We start from the raw sequence: 20,911 nt of genomic DNA on the forward strand, positions 1-20,911 counted from the left end.
AAAGAACAAAGTCACTGTCAAAATATAAATGTTTGATCTACTTAAACAACGTACCATACTGTTTTTGACTTTACAACATTCAACATGATCTTATCCTGTATATGTGTCACTCAGTGTAAAATGAAACCGGATGTTACCTGTAATGTCAAAACTTCTAGGTATAGACTGTTTGTAATCCACCCATACTTGTTCTTCCTAAATGAAAAAAAATCTACATTAAGTTGATTTAAAAATAAATATTATTAATTAATTTATTTATAAAAAAAAAAAAAATGATGCTACAGATAAATTTTTTTTTCAAAAAATAGTTCAGGGTCTACTTTTACACACATCAGTTAAAATGAAAGTGAAAGTAAAAATAGAAAAAAAAGGTAACAGACGTTTCGGAGTAAGTTCGCTGGGTAAATTTAGCCTTTGTCAATGTCTTATTTTTAGGTATTTATATAAGTTATTGCATATTCTTTTCTAGCTTCAGATATGTAATCGCTGGTCTGATAAAAAAATAAGATAGACGACCACAATGTGCAGTGCAAAGCGGAATTATTTACTGCGCACTAAAAATTAATGTGCTCTGTTTCTCGATCTACCTCTCTGTATATTTAAGCTTCTATCTCAAAATATCATTTAATGTGTGTTCCTCACATACAATTTATTCTTTTACTACTATTTTAATGGGTTGACACTGGGGGTCTTTAGTCATCCGTCCCTATTTTTTTTTCAAACCTGAGGCATGTTCAGCAGAGCGAACGTTCGCGAGCGCTCGCCAAAATTACTATTGGAGGTGTAAGGAATTTTGGCAAGTGCTCGTGTACGTTCCCTCTGCTGAACAGACCTCAGTAGCCAGCGCTGGACTTGATCTGTCTGTCTCGGGTTCGAAATCCCATTGTGGGATGTGGAGACGGTCCTTTGGATGAGACCGTATAAACCGAGGTACCGCAGTAGATCTTGGCACAAAAAGATCCCTCACCGCCCAATGGCCTGAGTGCCGTCAGTATATAGGATCACAAAATTTGAAGCTCTCCACCGTCAAATGTTGGCGTAAATCGTCTCCAAATGAGTGAAAAATTCTCAAGAGAGATGTTAAACAAAAACAAACAACAAACCACAGATTTGCAGCTTATTCTTCTCATTTTTTTGGAATGATAAATAAAACAGCATCTCCAAGACAGCTCACAGCTAGAGGCTTATCATCTTTATTTTCTTATTCTAAACTAACTGTATTTAATGGTATAGTTAAAAAGAAAGAAGATAGATTGATTGTGGAGAGCATATAGTGTTTTATCAAGTTCTGTTAGATGCTACGCTATAAAATTATCATAATTACACGATAATCCGATTTCTCTAAGTATACACAGTTTGCACATAATTGCATTGCCTTGAAGAATTTCAGGGATTATGGGAGGTGCTACTTGTTATGTTAAATGCAATGATAAAAATGATAAAAACAAACAGAATTATTCATTTTTTTTTCAGCTGAAATCTTCAAGATGTGTGTTTTATTTCTCTATTTCAATGACACACCAGAACCCAACAAATACAGGTTGATCGTTGCTAGTAACAGGGATGAATTGTGGGATCGAGCGACCAAGCTGCTAGGTTATTGGGATCAAGACAAAAACTGCATGAGTGGTATGATTAAAAGCTTCATTCATCAATTCAATGTCATCAATTCAATGAACAATAAAACTTTCTTAGGGAAAAAGGTCATATATTTTTACCCATTCTCAGGACCTATATGTAATTTAGGTAAAATTTTTGCATTATTTCATGTCAAAGACACATTTGGCAAGTGTAGAAAATTTACAATAATAACTTATAAGACTGTTTGCTTGCTTATGTTGATAATATTTAGCTGTCCATTTTTAAGATGGGATTTACAGATTAATTATGTTTACATGTACTTAATATATGAAAATATAGGTTTGTTTCAGGGCAAGATTGCCAGAAAGGGAACGCAGAAGGAAGCACTTGGCTGGGAATGTCTAAAACTGGGAAATTTGGGGTACTTTTAAACATACTGGGATTCAATGACAGCCATAGAGAGAGCAGAGGTAAGGAAGTATGCCCTCAGACATATGATTGCTTTGATCATTACACTAAAACTTGACCCAAAGGCTATAAACATATTTATATTGCAAGCACAAGAAAAGTAAACATTTACCACTTAATTCACACCCCACCCACCCCACACAATGACCAAAATATAATGAGCCTATATTTTCTAAAAAAAAAAATTAAAAAAGTGATTTGGGTTTCTTATTTAATCTACATGCATGTACACCATAATGGATAACAAATAGCATCCTCCATCTCAAAAAATAAAACATTGAAAAATTAATACTTAACTTTTATTTAAATTTAAGCTTTTCAGTTCATCATGTACTGCTGCTCTCTTTTTAATTAAAGATACATCTTTTGTTACTTTCAGGACATTTAGTAAGAAATTTCCTTACTTCCGACCTAGATTGTCATTCCTATATAAAACAGTGTGTACGACCAAACAAGGATTTATACAACGGTTTTCATCTTTTACTTCTTGACTGCAGGTAATTACACAGTATAAACTTTACACTTCAATGTATTTGAAACTTGTCATACATCAATATTTATTTCCAAATATTTTCTCGTTTTTTTTTTTTTTATTATCAGAAAACAACAATTTATGAAATATGCTGACAGTATTCATTATTTCTTGAAGAAAGATTTGCATTATGTTTTATATGACCTTACAGTGTATTATGATCATAACTAAAGGACATACTAGAAAAAGGGAAATTAACACTTGGGGGTTAAGTACAAGTACTAAAAATTTTTAAAAATGCCATAATATCACACCCTTCATTGTTCTTTTGTAATGGGTACTGTATAGCATGTTAAAATCGCGGTCGGAAAAGATCGCGATTTGTTCAATTTTCAGCAAATCGCGGTCGTTTGAATTCGCGGAAAAGGAAAAACCATAAATTTCTTAAACAGTACTTGCAAGCATTTTTCTGTAGATATATATTGTGTGAAGTGTTATTTCCCGTCTCTATAGAATATTACGAAAGTCTGTAATGTATATGAGCTGTATATCGCGCATATCAGACAGAAAAGTAAAGACTACATGTATATGTTGTGTCGATTTTGATCCCGATTGAATAATAGTGAAACACCGGACTGATCCCGATTTGAAGTCAAAATAATGCTACGCATTTAATTTTTGTTTATTTCCGGGTCCAAATCAGAAAAAAATTAGACTGTAGTAAAAATATTGAACTTTTAATCATATAATTGAAATTAATTAATTGTCGTGGCCTGTTTACTGAGTAATTGCATTGATTAAAGGTAATGACTGAGTGATACTCACGACTGAAATTAAACAAACATGTTTTATTAAATAATTACATCGCACTTCTACTAGATGGCAAAATTAATCGTAAGCTATAGAAATGAATTAAACAATTATTAAGCTTTTAAAACAGTAACAACTACGTGTTTGTAATTGATCCAGACACTCGCATAATTATAAAGACAGTCTACATCTAATCACAGAAAATAATAAAATTTCAATTTATCTTTATAAAACTTTTTAAGAATTATTCACTGTATGTTGAATTCGCGGAATTTCTTTTTCCGCGAATATAGCGAAAATTAACTCCGCGAGTTAATTTCCTGCTGTACAGTACCCGATAACTAAGTGAAACATTTTGGCTTGCAGTTCAACAGTCTTTCAAAATTGTGTGTCTAGCTAAGCTAGGTTGGTGTTGATGTTTTGAATTATTTTCCTAAAACCTTGATTCATTTATATTGCAGTGGTGAAAAAACAGACGTGGCTTATTTCAATAATAAAATAGACGCTTGTAATTGTGAAGATATTCCTCAAGAAAATGGTAATTTAAGTCACTGTCAGTAAAAGTATATTACATGTGTATACATGTATATAATTACACTGTATATAGGCACACTTCCACAAATGTAATTGATATTTTCTGAAGTTTTCATTTTCACCACCTAATTCCTGCTTTGATTATATCTAATCTACCGGTACATGTAAAATACTCAAGGTGTATTTATTTTGCTATTTTTGTTATTTTAACAGAATAACTTTGCAAAACATTAGACAACAATTAAAAACAAAAATAAAAAAATAAATGTGAATTTATACTTGCCAAATACTTTTCCTGTAAAGTGTTGCAAAATTTTCATAGTTTAATTTATGATGACAATTCAATGTCATTATTTTACAGAATTTATCTGCCTGGGGAATTCTGTGTGTGGAAAGACACCATGGAAGAAAATGGCAAGAGGAAAGGAATTATTTAAAAATATCATAAGAGACTTTAATAACAAGGACAAGAATGCAGAACTAAAGAACAAACTTGTCTCATTGCTTCAAGATAGAAAAAGGTATCTGAATCTGTGGCTTTTTTGCCTTTACTTTAAGTATTAAAGTTCTCTTTGATTTTGAGCCTGAATTAAGAAACAGGGAAATTTTAGATACATATGCTAGGAAGTCCTCTGTGTATCAACTTCAAAAGTCCATTCAAACAATACAAACCATCAACTTGTTTGTCAATAGCTTGTCTCATTTTAATAATTGTTTATGTGTAGAGAATGCTCTTCCATATTATTTAGAATTAATTGTTGTAGCAAGTATTATTTAGAATTATATGTACTTGTAACAAAAGTAAAAAAAATGGTTATGTTGTGGTAAGAATACTGTACCCTCTCACATTTATATTCTTGCAATTTGATGTCAGTTAGTCATGCACTAGTATAGCTATATTAAGCATGTGCCTAAAATAAGGTTACCGTATCTACAGTGTGGTATTGTCCCCCGCTTGAAAAGTGGGGGATATTAATTTGGGTTTGTCCGTCTGTCCGTCCGTCCGTCCGTCTTTCTGTCTGTCTGTAACGCTTTCGTTTCCACACGATATCTCAAGAACCCTTTGAGCTTTTGCAATGAAATTTAGCATAGCAACTCCCTATGGACTAAAGAAGACCCCTATTGATTTTGAGGTCAAAAGGTCAAAGGTCAAGGTCATAAATAAGCAAATTCTGTCTGTTAAAACACTTTCGTTTCCACATGATATCTCTAGAACCATTTGAGCTATTGCAATGAAATTGTACATAACAACTCCCTGTGGCCTAAAGAAGACCCCTATTGATTTTGAGGTCAAAAGGTCAAAGTTCAAGGTCGTAAATTTATACATTCTGTCTGTGTGTAACACTATCATTTCCGGGCGATATTTCAGGAAGATTTTGAGCTTATGCAATGTAATTTTATACCAAAACTCCCTAGGACGTCTCTCGCCCCTCTCAAAGTGCCCCGCCCCGTTTGTTTTATTAGTATTTATAGTATTACATGTCGCTATTTTTAGCGCAGGAGCATGAGGAGAGTTGTTGCGTATAAAACAGGTTCTCGGCGGACTTTATGTTCTTATTACATCTATTAGAACTGTTTAATAAAGGCTAAATAAATCAAACACCATGGATTGTGTAAAATTTTGAGAATACCGAACATGAAAACATGAATTATATACATGTATGTGACTTCAGTTCTGCATATACCTCACTCCAAGTAAAGCGACTCCGTGGTCTAGTGGTTATGTCTCTCGCTTCAAATGTGAGAGGGCCAGGGATCGAGTCTCGGTTGCCTCGTTCTTTTTTTTTCTTTTTTTTTTTTTTAAATACTTTTTTTTTTTACTAAATGATAGTATTCAGCATGTGAAATGAAAAATTTATGAGGTTATAAAATCATCATTACAGTGTGATAAATATTCCATATGAAAAAATCTTCTATACACATAATAAAGAATAAGCAATCAAATCTTTATATGCATATTGACATACATGTATTTTATTTCCTTCAGTATACATGTATACATTTAATAATTCTACAAATTCAGTCAGGGGGAGCCGACTTTTTCCCTAAGCGGGGGACACGAATTCTCTGAATTAGCTTGTTACAATTTTGTACAGGCTAGCAAAATATTGCTATCTATGTGTATAATGACAAAATGTACATTATTAGACAACCTAGTAAAGATATAATGACATATGTAATATTAAAGTTTTGCAGATGATAAGCTCCTAAAATGCCAGGCTCAAAATAGTCATCCAGAAGAAAGTCCAGAAGACCTAGACAGACGTGTTCGTAGACTGAGTTCCTTATTTGTAAAGATGCCCGAAAAACGTTATGGAACCAGGTAGTTTTATCGGCTTGATATCAGCAATTTTTTGTAAAATAATTGTTTAGCTTACAGAACATTATAACGTTTGATTAATAAGATACTAATACTAAAAGAAAGTGTATGTAAATTTATATACTGCATTGTTGTCCCTAAGACCCGGAGCCAGGAAATTTCCCTGCCAATAATGATGTTACACCCATGTTATTTTGGTTTTCCTCCTATACTCCCCATTGGGGAGGAACACAAGACCCTCTTCTACTTTTTAGCTCACCTGAGCCGAAGGCTCAAGTGAGCTTTTCTGATCAAAATTTGTCCGTTGTCTGTCATCGTCGTCGTTGTTGTCGTTGTCGTTGTTGTCGTTAACTTTTCACATTTTCGACTTCTTCTCAAGAACCACTGGGCCAATTTCAACCAAACTTGACACAAAGTATCTTTAGGTAAAGTGGATTCAAGTTTGTTCAAATAAAGGGCCACGCCCTTATTCAAGGGGAGATGATTAAGAAATAGTGAAAATTTGATGGTATGTTTTAAAAATCTTCTTCTCAAGAACCACTGGGCCAGGAGAGATGAAACTTATAGGGAAGCATCCTCACGTAATGTAAACTCAAATTTGTTCAAATCATGACCCCCCGGGGTAGGGCGGGGCCACAATGGCCGATCAAAGTTTTACATTGAAATATATAGGAAAATTCTTTAAAAATCTTCTACTCAAGAACCACTGTGCCAGGAAAGATGAAAGTATCCTCACATAGTGTAGATTTAAGTTTGTTCAAATCATGACCCCCGGGGGTAGGGCACAGCCACAATGGCCAATCAGAGTTTCACATAGAAATATATAGGAAAATTCTGTAAAAATCCTCTTCTCAAGAATCACTGTGCCAGGGAAGTTGAAACTTATAGGGGGTCAGTGTAACACATGTAAATTTATGTAATTTTTGTTTATACACAACTATGTTACTTAACTGTTGACGTAATCAGTAGACATGTGCCTGGGATGTTTATAAACAAAACCACGTGATCGATGGAACCAATCAGAAGTGCGGAAAGGGACGCTATCTCAGTCTGTCTTTTGTAATCGAAGTGTTTAGTATTGTACCTTTAAATTGGTCATTATTTTGCCTTTAATCCAAAGATTCTTCCTACTTTCGTTTTCCCAATAATTTGTCATGTGATACCAACAGTTTTATGGACATATTAGCTATGACGTCACAGCCTACTCCACTGCGTTACATTGTTGACATGGCCAACAGATATGGCGGCTCAGCTTTCTATGAATATCATAGACAGTTTAGCGCAAGGGCTGCAGCATACCTCAAATACCACAATATACCAGTTGACTGGTCAGTTCGCAATAACACATTGTTTTGCAATATCTTCGCAAATGAAAAACCAATTACCTGCACACTATGTAGAAGCGTTAGCCACACTGCTCCCTTCTGTCACCAAAACCTCGAGACAGGGGCCAAACCTTATTCTTACTCTCAGACATACCGACAGTACTCTAATTTGAATTCCAATGATAGTTATGGCAGACCAAGACAATTTAAAGATGGCCTTGAAATATGCAACAACTTCAATGATATGGGGTGCACTCGCAAACGATGCAACAATCTACATGTATGTAAATCTTGCAAAAAACCGGGACATTCACAATCCGACTGCCTTTCAAAAAACGAGGTAAACCCCCGGGGGAAATCACCAAAGCGGGGGAATCATTGAAAAATTGGACCATTACAACTCCTGTAAACATAGACAAGTTGGAAAAATTACTGATTAACCACTCAGATAAACAAACTGTAGACTATTTATTGAATGGGTTCAGATTTGGTTTCTACACAGGTTTTAGAACTTTACCCACAGAAACCTATGAATGCAGGAATCTACTGTCTTCTCGGAAACAACCAGAAATAACTTCCCAATTAATTCAAACAGAGTTACAAAAGGGGTTCATTTCCGGTCCATACCCATCCATGCCCTTCGACATATACAGAGTAAATCCAATAGGGGTCGCAGAAGGAAAATATTCTAAAAAGAAAAGACTTATTGTCGATTTATCTGCTCCGCATAATGAAGATCATCATGCCAGTCTCAATTCCCTTATTGACAAAAGTGAATTTTCTTTGTCATATGTAACAATTGATCATGCAATAGACTTGATTAAAAAACTAGGAAAAAACAGTTGGATGTGTAAAGTAGACATTTCAGATGCATTTAAACTCATACCAATTCATCCTAGCCTATGGCCGTTTCATGGAATTAAATGGGATAATCAATACTATTACTTTACAAGGTTGGTGTTTGGTTCAAGAAGTAGCCCAAAAATTTTTGACACTCTTTCAACAATTCTCTGTTGGATTGCGCAAAATGAATTTGGCATTGACAATATCTTACATCTCCTTGATGACTTCCTAACAGTAGACCCTCCAGAATTTCCAGCAGAAAAAACAATGAACACTCTTACGACCATGTTTCAAATTCTGGGGATACCTCTAGCCGTCCACAAAAGTGTAGGCCCTTCACAGTGCTTAGAGTATTTAGGGATAGTTTTGGACAGTAATAAGATGGAAGCAAGACTTCCGACTGACAAACTACAGCAAATACTTGAAACAGTACATTCATTCTTGGACAGAAAGACATGTACTAAACGACAATTGCTAAGTCTATTGGGTCACCTAAATTTTGCCTGTCGGGTTGTACGTCCAGGCCGTTCATTCGTGTCATATCTGATATCTTTATCTACAACAGTGTCGGAACTTCATCATCACGTGACAATTACTGCTGAATGTAGGTTAGACTTGGGAATGTGGTACAAATTCTTATCTTCATGGAACGGTGTAGCCTTCTTCCTTGAAGATAATATAACAATAGCAGCAGATATGCATCTATATACAGATGCAACCAATTCTGCTTTTGGGGGATACTACGCCGGGAAGTGGTTCCAAGACGTTTTTCCATCAGACATGTTTCACAGTGGAGAAAAACCTTCTATGGCTTTTTATGAAATCTACCCCATTGTTATGGCATGTGTTATGTGGGGTCAAGAATGGTCAAGAAAAAGAATTCTCTTCCATTGTGACAATCTAGCTACAGTCGAAATTATAAATAAAGGGCGTTCGAAAATGAAATCAATCATGAGGTTAATGCGAAAATTAACTTTCACAGCAGCAAGTTTTCATTTTACCGTTCATGCTAGACACATTCCAGGGAAACTAAATACTATAGCTGATGCTATTTCTCGTTTCCAGATGGACAAATTTCGCAAACTAGCTCCGGAGGCAGACATCCGAGCCACAGCCTGTCTTCCATACCACAAGATTACAATGTAGAAGAAATAAAGACTTTATGGAATGCAGCAATTAGCCAACAGACAGCAAGAGCATATTCCACGGGCATTCAACACCTTTTATCATTTGTGACTTTGTGTGGTATAGCAGTACCATTGGGTACTTTACCTGATGTAAATGAAGATGTTCTTATCAAATTTGTATCTTATTGTCATTACTCTTTAAGCTTATCATTTTCTTCCATTAAGCTGTATTTGGCTGGCATAAGATTTCATTATCTTAAAGCTGGACTCTGTAATCCTTTAAAGCAACATGAAAGACTTGACTGCATTTTACGTGGCATTAAAAGACTTCAATCTAGTGTCTCAAAACCTAAAAGATTTCCTGTTACATATCAAATATTATGTCAAATGCTTAATCAGTTGAATGGCTCAATTTTTTCACCATTCCTAGATCTTATGCTATCATGCTGTTCTCTCATGGCATTTTTTGGATTTCTCCGTTGTGGAGAATTTACTGTAAAGAGTAGTAATGTACACAATGATTTTCTTTGTATGAAAGATGTAATAGAGAAAGGTGATAAAATGTCTTATACTTTGTATTTGAAATGTTCAAAAACTGACCCTTTTCGTCAAGGTGTCTTTATTCATGTTTTTAACAATGATCACACCAAACCTGTAGATATTATGCATGAATACTGCCAGCTACGTATTTCACAAGGCGCTCAACCAAACTCGCCTCTGTTTGTTGATGCTGATGGTTCACCTTTGTCGAGAAATCAATTTATATCATATTTAAGACATGTAATAGCTGTGTTAGGTTATGATGACACTAAATATTGTGGGCATTCATTTAGAATAGGTGCTGCTACTTCTGCGGCAGAAGCCGGTATAGAAGACCATCTTATACAAACTCTAGGACGCTGGTCATCAAATTGTTATGTTAGGTACATAAGAACTGATGAGAAAGTACTTAGAGAAGCACAAAAGAAAATGTGCTGTGGAAACAGAACTTAGTTTGTACAAATTTTCCATTTGTTAGATCGGTATTGTTTTTTCTAAAATAATGTACAGTGTATTGGTTTTGGCGTCTATTTCTTTGGGGGCTCTCACTCTTTTTAACAATTTTAAAACTCGTTCATTTTGGACATTAAAATTCCCATGTATTTGGAATTTTTCTACCCCCAAATTCAAATAAGCAAAATGCTCATTGAAGCTTTATTATTAAAGTTTACAAATTGTGTACTCAACACACAAAATACCTAATATATTTTTACCATGCTTTAAGTTCACATTTAAGTAACCTGCCGGGCTCCCCCCAGGTACTTTAACTACTTAAATTATTAGCAACCTGCTGGGCTCCCCCCAGGTTGATTGAAATACCTACTGTATTAGTACCATGCTTTTAGTTCACATTTAGTAACCTGCCGGGCTCCCCCCAGGTACTTATATTATTATCAACCTGCTGGGCTCCCCCCAGGTTGATTGACTACAACCAAAAAATATTGCTTTGTTCGGTATCGATGATTGCCTGCTGGGCTCCCCCCAGGTAATTTTAATTTGGAACCTGCTGGGCTCTCCCCAGGTTCTGGGATAACAACTAATAACCTGCTGGGCTCCCCCCGGGTTATATTTTAATCTATGTATTTAATTCAGAGAGCAGCCCCCAAGATGCCAAAGTTTTTTGTAATGTATTTTTATAACAGTATTTGTTTTTAATTTATTTGTACTCAACCTTGTGTTGTACATAGTGTTTTTTTGATTTATTATGTGATGTGTTCATTTTAATAAATCTAAACCTTTACCTTTTGTCATGTTGTGTATAAAATGTAAATTTATGTAATTTTTGTTTATACACAACTATGTTACTTAACTGTTGACGTAATCAGTAGACATGTGCCTGGGATGTTTATAAACAAAACCACGTGATCGATGGAACCAATCAGAAGTGCGGAAAGGGACGCTATCTCAGTCTGTCTTTTGTACCGTAATTTCGGGATTATAGGTCGATGGGGTATATAGGTCGAAAGGCTCATTTTCAGCCTTAATTTTTGAAAAATCCTAAGATAGGTCGAACTTACTATATAGGACGAGGCTTTGTTTCCAGTTTTCTAAAGATTCTTACGCAGATACAACGTATCAGAACAGGTAAACCCCTAAAATTACCGGGGTTATTCCGTGACATGAACGTATCAAGAAAATAAACAGGTATTTTAATGAGTCCAGCATTTAAATACAGTTTTTAAAAAAATGTAGTTAAAACTTCTTTGAATTGTGTTACTACTTATTTTTCCCCAACTTGCCTGTTCAATGTCTCCGTAGTTTCACACTGTTGTTAAATCAGAGGCATAAATAACACGTAAATATGTTATTATTTTACAGCTATGATTCGGGAAATACCCGAGACCAAAGAATAGTAATTCCGATTTCAGAACAACTTGGATACATTCCTAATAATTTTTATTCAGACATTATTTACCGGTGGACGACAATTACTTCGATGTCCGCCATTTTTATTTTTCTTCTCCAGGGATTTGCTTAAACACGCAAATGACCATTGAATGTATATATCAAGCAACAGTAAAGAATTGAAATCATATAAACACTCTATAAGTTTAATTTATAAATTTTAATTGAGAGTACATTCACAATTTGACTGTCAACATGAATTTCACGGCTTTGTTTGTTCAATGATGTGTAACACCAATACCCTGTAACGGCACGTGGGTTTCTTAATCATGCCCCGCAGGCATTTAAAATAACACAGGTGTTCAACACCTTTGCGTACACAGTGTAAATCCCTTTATCTGTCAGACAATTAAAATTCTGTTAGAAGCCAATCTTTGTATACCGGTAATTCAATGTACTTCTTGTGTACGAAGCTTTTAATAAACCTTATAATATTAGTTAAAATTATATTAGTCTTAAATTATATTTCTGTCACCCGTATTTATTACTAATTCTTTGCTTGTAAATTCCATATCAATAAAATTAATTTTTATCATCCGCATGTATATTTCCACAAATGCTTGTAAAAATTTTAAACCATCTTTCAAAGCGATATATTTTTTTTTCACCCAAACTTATAACTCACTACAGTTGTGATCGTGAAAAATTTCCGTATTTTAAAGTTTGATACGGTTGCGGTTTTACTTTTAGTACACGACTGCGACTTCCTAGCTTCACAAGATGGATACCGCATGATGTTAATGGAGAATACGTTGAGGAATTATTTAATAGATGAAGCAATGTTGTTTTCCTTTGTCATCAACGGATAATAAATGGAATTTATTTTGTAAGAAAGCTATAAAATAAATATTTTAATGTTTACCGGGGCATTAATTTTTTGCGAAAAATAATCAAAAAAGTTACGAAAGTGGCACAAATTTGCTTTGAAATTGACGTAAATTTTACTGATTAGGGGGCATTTTTCGTAAACTTGAGCCTTAAATAGGTCGAATTCTGTATATTGGGCGACCCCAGCGGTTCTGAGAAAAAAAGTATCGACCTATATTCCGTAAATTACGGTAATCGAAGTGTTTAGTATTGTACCTTTAAATTGGTCATCCCACCCACCACCCCTTCATCTCCTGTTTTATAAGTACTAACATATATCTGTTTGACATTGCATCTTTAAAAATTGTAAAATTGTAACATGTATCTCATTATTGTTATGATGTACATCATTATCTTTGTTTTAATATTGTACTTCAATCACTGTTTATATCATCAACTGTTTTAAAGGGGCTGCTTTATTTGAATTATTTTAATATTAATAAATTTGGACATTAAATTATAGGACATTAAAATTCCCATGTATATTAAAATTCCCATGTATTTGGAATTTTTCTACCCCCAAATTCAAATAAGCAAAATGCTCATTGAAGCTTTATTATTAAAGTTTACAAATTGTGTACTCAACACACAAAATACCTAATATATTTTTACCATGCTTTAAGTTCACATTTAAGTAACCTGCCGGGCTCCCCCCAGGTACTTTAACTACTTAAATTATTAGCAACCTGCTGGGCTCCCCCCAGGTTGATTGAAATACCTACTGTATTAGTACCATGCTTTTAGTTCACATTTAGTAACCTGCCGGGCTCCCCCCAGGTACTTATATTATTATCAACCTGCTGGGCTCCCCCCAGGTTGATTGACTACAACCAAAAAATATTGCTTTGTTCGGTATCGATGATTGCCTGCTGGGCTCCCCCCAGGTAATTTTAATTTGGAACCTGCTGGGCTCTCCCCAGGTTCTGGGATAACAACTAATAACCTGCTGGGCTCCCCCCGGGTTATATTTTAATCTATGTATTTAATTCAGAGAGCATTCCCATGTATTTGGAATTTTTCTACCCCCAAATTCAAATAAGCAAAATGCTCATTGAAGCTTTATTATTAAAGTTTACAAATTGTGTACTCAACACACAAAATACCTAATATATTTTTACCATGCTTTAAGTTCACATTTAAGTAACCTGCCGGGCTCCCCCCAGGTACTTTAACTACTTAAATTATTAGCAACCTGCTGGGCTCCCCCCAGGTTGATTGAAATACCTACTGTATTAGTACCATGCTTTTAGTTCACATTTAGTAACCTGCCGGGCTCCCCCCAGGTACTTATATTATTATCAACCTGCTGGGCTCCCCCCAGGTTGATTGACTACAACCAAAAAATATTGCTTTGTTCGGTATCGATGATTGCCTGCTGGGCTCCCCCCAGGTAATTTTAATTTGGAACCTGCTGGGCTCTCCCCAGGTTCTGGGATAACAACTAATAACCTGCTGGGCTCCCCCCGGGTTATATTTTAATCTATGTATTTAATTCAGAGAGCAGCCCCCAAGATGCCAAAGTTTTTTGTAATGTATTTTTATAACAGTATTTGTTTTTAATTTATTTGTACTCAACCTTGTGTTGTACATAGTGTTTTTTTGATTTATTATGTGATGTGTTCATTTTAATAAATCTAAACCTTTACCTTTTGTCATGTTGTGTATAAATTAACAATTCAAATTTCTAAAACGATTTAGAGTTTTAGAATGTTGATATATTAGTTCAAATATCTAACTTTTAAAAACTCAAACTGATTTGGTATATTGAATTTTAATATTTTAGTTCAAATATCTAAAATTTCAATTTTCCAAACAGGTTTAACATTTTGAGTTTTAAGATTTTTACCTGAAAAATTCAAAATTCAAATTTCCAAAAACACATTTTGTATTTTAAACTTTTGAGTTTTTAATCTACCGTTTGTTTAGAAAGTTTACGCTTAACAATCCAAAATTAGATAACATTTTCGTCTTTTGATTATTTAAAATTTACTTCAAACTTCCAACTTTCAAACGCTTTAGGTTTTTAGAAATTTAGAATTTTGATTCAAAAACTCAACTTTTAAATTACCAAACGCTTTTGTACATTTTGAGTTTTTAGAAGTTTACTTCAAATATCCGAAATATCAAATTCCATAACTGGTTTAAATTTTGCATATTTAAAGTAAAATTCTAAAAACTCAAAGTGTTTAGGTAATTTGAAATTAGAACATTTGAATCAAAATTCTAAATTTCTAAAAATCTAAAACTTTCCAAAGTTGGGGTTTAAAAGTTTGAAGCTACTTTCAAATACCCAAAAGAAGAAAAATATTACCTAACTTTAGATTGTTAAGTGTAATCTTTCTGAACAAACGGTAGACTAAAAACTCAAACGTTAAAATTCCAAAAATCGTTTTCAGAAATTTGATTTTTGAACATTTAAGGTAAAAATCTTAAATATTAAAATTCTAAAACCTTTTTGGAATTTTGAACTTTTACATTTTTAAACTATAATATTAAATTTCAATATATGAAATCAGTTTGAGTTTTTGAAATTTAGAAATTTGAACTAATGTATTAACATTCTAAAACTCAAAATCATTTTAGAAATTTGAATTGTTAAGTGTTACACGGACCGACCCAGGAAAGGTGAAACGTATATGGAAGCATCCTTGGGTAGTGTAGATTATAGTTTGTTCAAATCATGACTCCCGGGGGTAAGGTGGGGCCAAAATGGCCGATAAAAGTTTTACATAGAAATATATAGGAAAATTTGTTAAAAATCTTCTTCTCAAGAATTAGCAAAGGCATGAATGATCATATTTATATGGAAGCATCTTCAGGTAGTGTAGATTCAGGTTTGTTCAAGTCATGACCCCTGGAGGTAGGGCGGGGCCACAATGGCCGATCAAAATTTTACATAGAAATATATAGGAAAATTCTTTAAAAATCTTCTTCTGTGGAATAGCAAATGCACGAATGATCATATTTTTATGAAAGCATCCTCAGGTAGTGGACATTCAAGTTTGTTGGAATTATGACCCCTGGGGGTAGGCCGGGGCCACAATGGCCGATCAAAGTTTCTCATAGAAATATATAGAAAAATTCTTTTAAAATCTTCTCTGGAATAGCAAAGACATGAATGATCATGTTTTTATGAAAGCATCCTCAGGTAGTGGACATTCAAGTTTGTTCAAATCATGATCCCTGGGGGGTAGGCTGGGGCCACAACATGGATTCCAAGTTTTACATAGAAACTTCTTTCTTTTCAAAAATAGCAAAGTCATGATTAGTCCTATTCATATGGAAGCATTCTCAGGTAGTGTAGATTCAGTTTTGTTCAAGTCATGACTCCTGGGGGTAGGGCACGGCCACAATGTAAGTTCAAATGTAAAGGGCAATAAAGCCACAGGTAGTCAAAGAAATATACAAGCATCCTTAGTTAGAGAAGATTCAAGTTTGTTCAAATCATACCCTCTCCCTTTTATGGATTGTTTGGGACCACTATTGGGTTTCAAATTTTCAATAATAAACTGATGTATGCTTTTTTGCTCAGGTGAGCGATGTGGCCCATGGGCCTCTTGTTAAATGTTCCCTTCTGTTGTCAATTTTTAGGGACAACCCTGCACTATATTGTATAAAGTTATCTGAAAATGATAGAATGAAGGAGATCACTTGAGTGATCTTGTCTCTTGCCCGTTACCTTTTCATACTAGATATCTAATATTAGATTTGTTTACTTTTCAGGACCCATTCAATTATTACTGTGGACTATGAAGGACATTGTGAGTTTTTGGAGAAAACACTAGTTACTCCTGTTGATGAAGATAACTTTCAATGGAAGGACACAGTGTTACAGTTTGACATACAAACCTCAAAGTAAAGACAATCAGCATGTGAGAACTGTATGCTTAGCTTAAAATATTTATATAGCATTACAGCTGTATTACAAAGTTTTGTTCGTCGTCATGTCTAAAAAAATATTTGGTTGCCCTTCCCCAATCAACTAGCAAAAAATGACTTGACTTAAATCTTTTTGCTTTTAAGTAAGCCTTTGCTTACTTGAGCTGAAAGCTAAGGTAAGCTTTTCTGATCAGCTGTTGTCTGTCATCCATCCATCTGTAAACTTTTTATATTTTACATCTTCTCAAGAGCCATGAGTCTATTTTAACTTAAGTTTTTCACCTTTCTACCAACCCTGTTATTTCATCCTGTTAAGCCAGTTTCGAGATTGTAGCTCTCCTATGATAGAATTCATAAATGAATATCCTCTGCCTGCTTACGCGGAAAAAAAAAAACTCGTACAAAAGAATGGACCAAGGGAGATAATCACAAATTTGTGAATTGAGAGAGGGTAAACAAACATTACTTTTAAGTTGGCTCTACAAAACTAATAAATAGTCAAGTTACTTTTATGTGAATAATTGTCTCACAGAAATGTGTTTTTGTCCTGCTAGCAGTGCCTGTCCATTAAAAGTCATAATTATAATTTTTTCCTCAAGGGAATAAATTAGTATTGTATTGAATAGATTATTAACTGAATGTAATGAATCAATAGATACAATTCAATCCATTTTGCTAGACTGTTGTTAGTGCACCCCCACTTTTTTGTACTATAATATGTACAGCTACATCTGTGATAAGCCCAACGTCCCTTATATTTTTTTTTTTTAGATTTTCATGGTGATCATGTCTACTAAATGAATACTCATGGGTGCACATTCCATTGTACCAAATTTTCATCATTCTTCAGTGTGACTTAATAAAATTAATTTATTTAAAAAATACATATATATACATGTACATGAAGTACTAGTAGATACAAGTTTATTAAAACTGTTTACAGGGTTATTTTCGCCCCATGTTTTTTTCACCCTTTTATACTTGCTTTCAAATTTGCTCCATTTTAAATTTGCCTAGTCTCAGTTCTGTTTAAGAATTTAAACTGTGTTCTTTGTATTCACCCCGTTTTAAATTCGCCCTCTTGTGACAAAGGCGAAAGGGTCGAAATTAAAACAGGGGCGAAAATTTCCCTGTATACAGTAGTAAGAGTAGTTAAAATGATATTCTCTGTTCTTACACTGCATGTTTAATTGACGGTATCTTCAAGTTTTACTTGAATTAACAATATCATGAATTCAAATACTTATATTGTAAACTATATTTTGTTATTTGTTTGTTTTATCATGATTGATCTCTCAAACTGAAGATAATTTTATATAACTTAGCAAATGATATTCAAATTTCTTGTTATTTCTTTCTGTTACTTATAGTTAGAAAAAAGTTTTATATACATGTTAGATATCAAATGGACCACTTCAGGTGCTAATGCTTTGTTTATATTTTTATACATGTAATAACAAGCATTGTATAATTATCTTTATGTTTAATTCTTTATTTAAAATTCTTTGTGATGCTCAATTGTAATAAAATCTAAAGCCTATTTATTGCTTCATTTTGGATGATTTCTTAGGTTGTGCATCACTGCTGGTTAATACTGGGCTAACCTTTTTGAAGCCCCCCCATATTTTTAACACACCCCCCCACTCTAATTTAGTGTGAGGCCTACAGTAGGTAAGGCCTGCTGCCCAGTCTCCATCATTTTTTGTGAATAAAATTATTTATAAATTCATTAGATTTACCTATTTTTCATGATTTGTTCCCTGCCTTTTTAAGTCATATGGATTTATGTAATGCTTATATGAAACACAAACAAGCAAATTCAAAGAATTGTGGTCCCCCTCTTTTGGTGTTTTTGTGGGTGAGATGTCATTTTTATGGCATATTGTGTCAAATATGAACACCCAATCATATGAGATTCAGAAGTTATCACCGAAGTTATTTTTTTTTAAATTAGGTCAAGGTGTCAAAAATCATAGCATGCTGGAAATATCTTGTCACAGGTAATGCACATGTCAAATATGAAAGCCCTATCTCTTCTCAATCAAAAGTTGTAAGGAAAAACACTTTTGAAAAGTAGATCAAACTTCAAGGTCAAGGTCACAAGATAAAAAATCATAGTATATTTAGAAAGGTCTTGTTACAGGTAATACACATGTGTATGTAATACACATCTTTAAGATGAAAGCCCTATCTCTTCTCATTCAAATGTATGATTAATTCAATGTAATGCTAGAATTTTTAAAAGAGGGTGAAAATTCAAGGTCACGGACTAAAAAATCATAGTGTATTTAGAAAGGTCCTGTCACAGGTAATAAAGATATGTAATATGAAAGCCATATCTCTTCTCATTCGAAAGATATGACCAAGGTTAAAGTTCTTGTGACGGACGGACAGAACTACAAAGTGACGGAGGGACAGACGAATGAGATTTAATATCCCCTCGTCGAGAAAGCGGGGGACAGTAAGGAATTACTGTTTATTTAACTATCAGAATACACCAGGGACATCAACGAAAGTTGGAAACGTGGGATATAGTTGATGCCCAGGTATACTCTACTACATGTAACTAGGCTGTGATTCCTAAACATCCTCCAGTAGTGAAGATTCAACCTAGAGGGTGGTGAGAATACAATAAGAGTTCACAATTTTTTTTTTAAAAAATACGGCAATTGAGAAACATGTAGGTGAGTGTTGTGGCACATGTGATTTTTTTTTTCCATATATCCCAGGAAGATGGATACTACGAAAGCCCAATGAGCTCATTTGGTAGGTTAAAAAAAATATTTTTTTCGCGTTCTTAGAACGCGTAACTTTCGCGAATAAACGCATAACTTTCGCGAAAAAAACGCGTAATGTTCGCGTTAGAACGCGTAACTTTCGTGTAATAACAGTAAACACTCGCGAATAAACGCGTAACTTTCGCGTTATAACGCGAAATTTTCACATATAAAGGCATAACTTTTGTATTATAAAAGTTTCGCGAATAAACGCAAAACTTGCGCGTTATTTAACTTAATTTACATATAGTAATGTTACTCAGGAACCTTGATCTTGACTGACAGATAAGAACAGGAACTTTCATGAACTTATTTAAAAAAATATAATTTCCTCAAAAGATGTACTGGAGAAATGATGGAAGAATGGGATAGATTAGTCATCCGATTATTTTTTTTAAACCTTATTCAATTTATGAAATGAATTTTACTTTCATGTACAGTGTATATGTTTTTCAATTGTTTAATTCAAGAAATTTTTTAGACTGATCATTAATTTAAGGAAAATCTCCACTTGACACTTTTTTTCAAGCTTTTTTTTTTAATCAGTAACATTTACTACAACTGTACCACTAGTAAATTAAACAATCAATTATTTTGGACTAAAAATTATACCCTGTAGAAACATAACCTAAAAGTGAGTGAACAATGTATCATTTTATGAGCTTAACGTGCCATATGATGCTTTATAAATAACAAATATAAATGGATATTGTTAATTACAATTTATAGAGGAGGGAAGATTTACTGTTCTTAATTTTTCTCCAATATTTATATATCCGAGGTGTTATAGAGCAGTTCGTGGACTAGCGCCATAAATCTAAACTATTTTAAGGTTAAATGTATGAGGCGCCGTTTTAATATTTTTGAGGTATTTTCTGATATCAAAAAAGAAAATCTTGATATCAATTGTCAATGTTTTCGTAAGCAATGGCATGACCACGTGGTTCAACATCAAAATACGATATCGTATTTCCACAGTGAATCCGACGGAGACAAATGAAAATCTGCTATTTAATTTTCACAAATATGGTGGGACACAATAGACAAATTTACCTCATTTTGTCAATTTTCTGAGATCTTGATCTTTATAAAATAATTTTATTTCAAATTCTCTAGAGAGTATATAAAAAGACGCCGAAAAGGGTGAGATTTCTAGAAATTTATAATCTTGACTTTTGGAAAACTCGCATAAACTTTGAATTGTATGAACAGGTTGAGAAAGACAAAATGTGACGGTAAAATGGATTCAATAGTGAGAAAACTTAAAGTTGTACCTTGTTATAGTCCAAGGTCAAAACAAACTTTTGCTTTATATCATTGTAATGAATAAACTTGATCACAAAATCAAAAGAAAGTTGTGTTGTCTTGGTTAAACAGCAAAAGTTTCGCGTTACAACGCGAGATTAGTTTCGCGTTTATTCGCGAAAGTTACGCGAAATTTTTTACTTTTTAACCTACGAAAA

The 20,911-nt window shown here is 33.8% G+C and overlaps 2 protein-coding genes across 5 annotated transcripts in view; one reads left to right on the forward strand and one right to left on the reverse strand.

The window, feature by feature from the left end:
• The window catches only part of LOC134252492 (putative transporter SVOPL), a 13,993-nt gene extending 13,837 nt beyond the window's left edge, over positions 1-156 (reverse strand). The window contains exon 1 of one of the 2 annotated variants that reach the window (XM_062734988.1): positions 138-156. The gene's annotated coding sequence lies outside the window, so the exon portion shown is untranslated. Of the gene's footprint in view, positions 1-54 lie in introns of both variants that reach the window. The other variant, XM_062734996.1, reaches the window with a different exon arrangement.
• Positions 72-18,211, forward strand: LOC134252509 (transport and Golgi organization 2 homolog). 3 transcript variants are annotated; one of them, XM_062735007.1, is made up of 8 exons: positions 72-158; positions 1,474-1,629; positions 1,932-2,051; positions 2,429-2,546; positions 3,793-3,869; positions 4,227-4,386; positions 6,054-6,188; positions 16,516-18,211. In XM_062735007.1, exons 1-8 carry the CDS (start codon positions 131-133, stop codon positions 16,649-16,651), a joined length of 930 nt encoding a protein of 309 aa, XP_062590991.1. In that variant the 5' UTR covers positions 72-130; the 3' UTR covers positions 16,652-18,211. The 3 variants fall into 3 exon arrangements, with proteins under 3 accessions (XP_062590991.1, XP_062590998.1, XP_062591005.1); XM_062735014.1 differs by lacking the exon at positions 72-158 and adding an exon at positions 348-435; XM_062735021.1 differs by lacking the exon at positions 72-158 and adding an exon at positions 380-401.
• Positions 18,212-20,911: the final 2,700 nt, after the last annotated feature.

This window comes from Saccostrea cucullata, unplaced genomic scaffold, assembly GCF_032062105.1.
Source record: "Saccostrea cucullata isolate Sc308-1 unplaced genomic scaffold, CSIRO_AGI_Scuc_v1 ctg1, whole genome shotgun sequence".
Taxonomy (NCBI): Eukaryota; Metazoa; Mollusca; class Bivalvia; order Ostreida; family Ostreidae; genus Saccostrea; species Saccostrea cuccullata.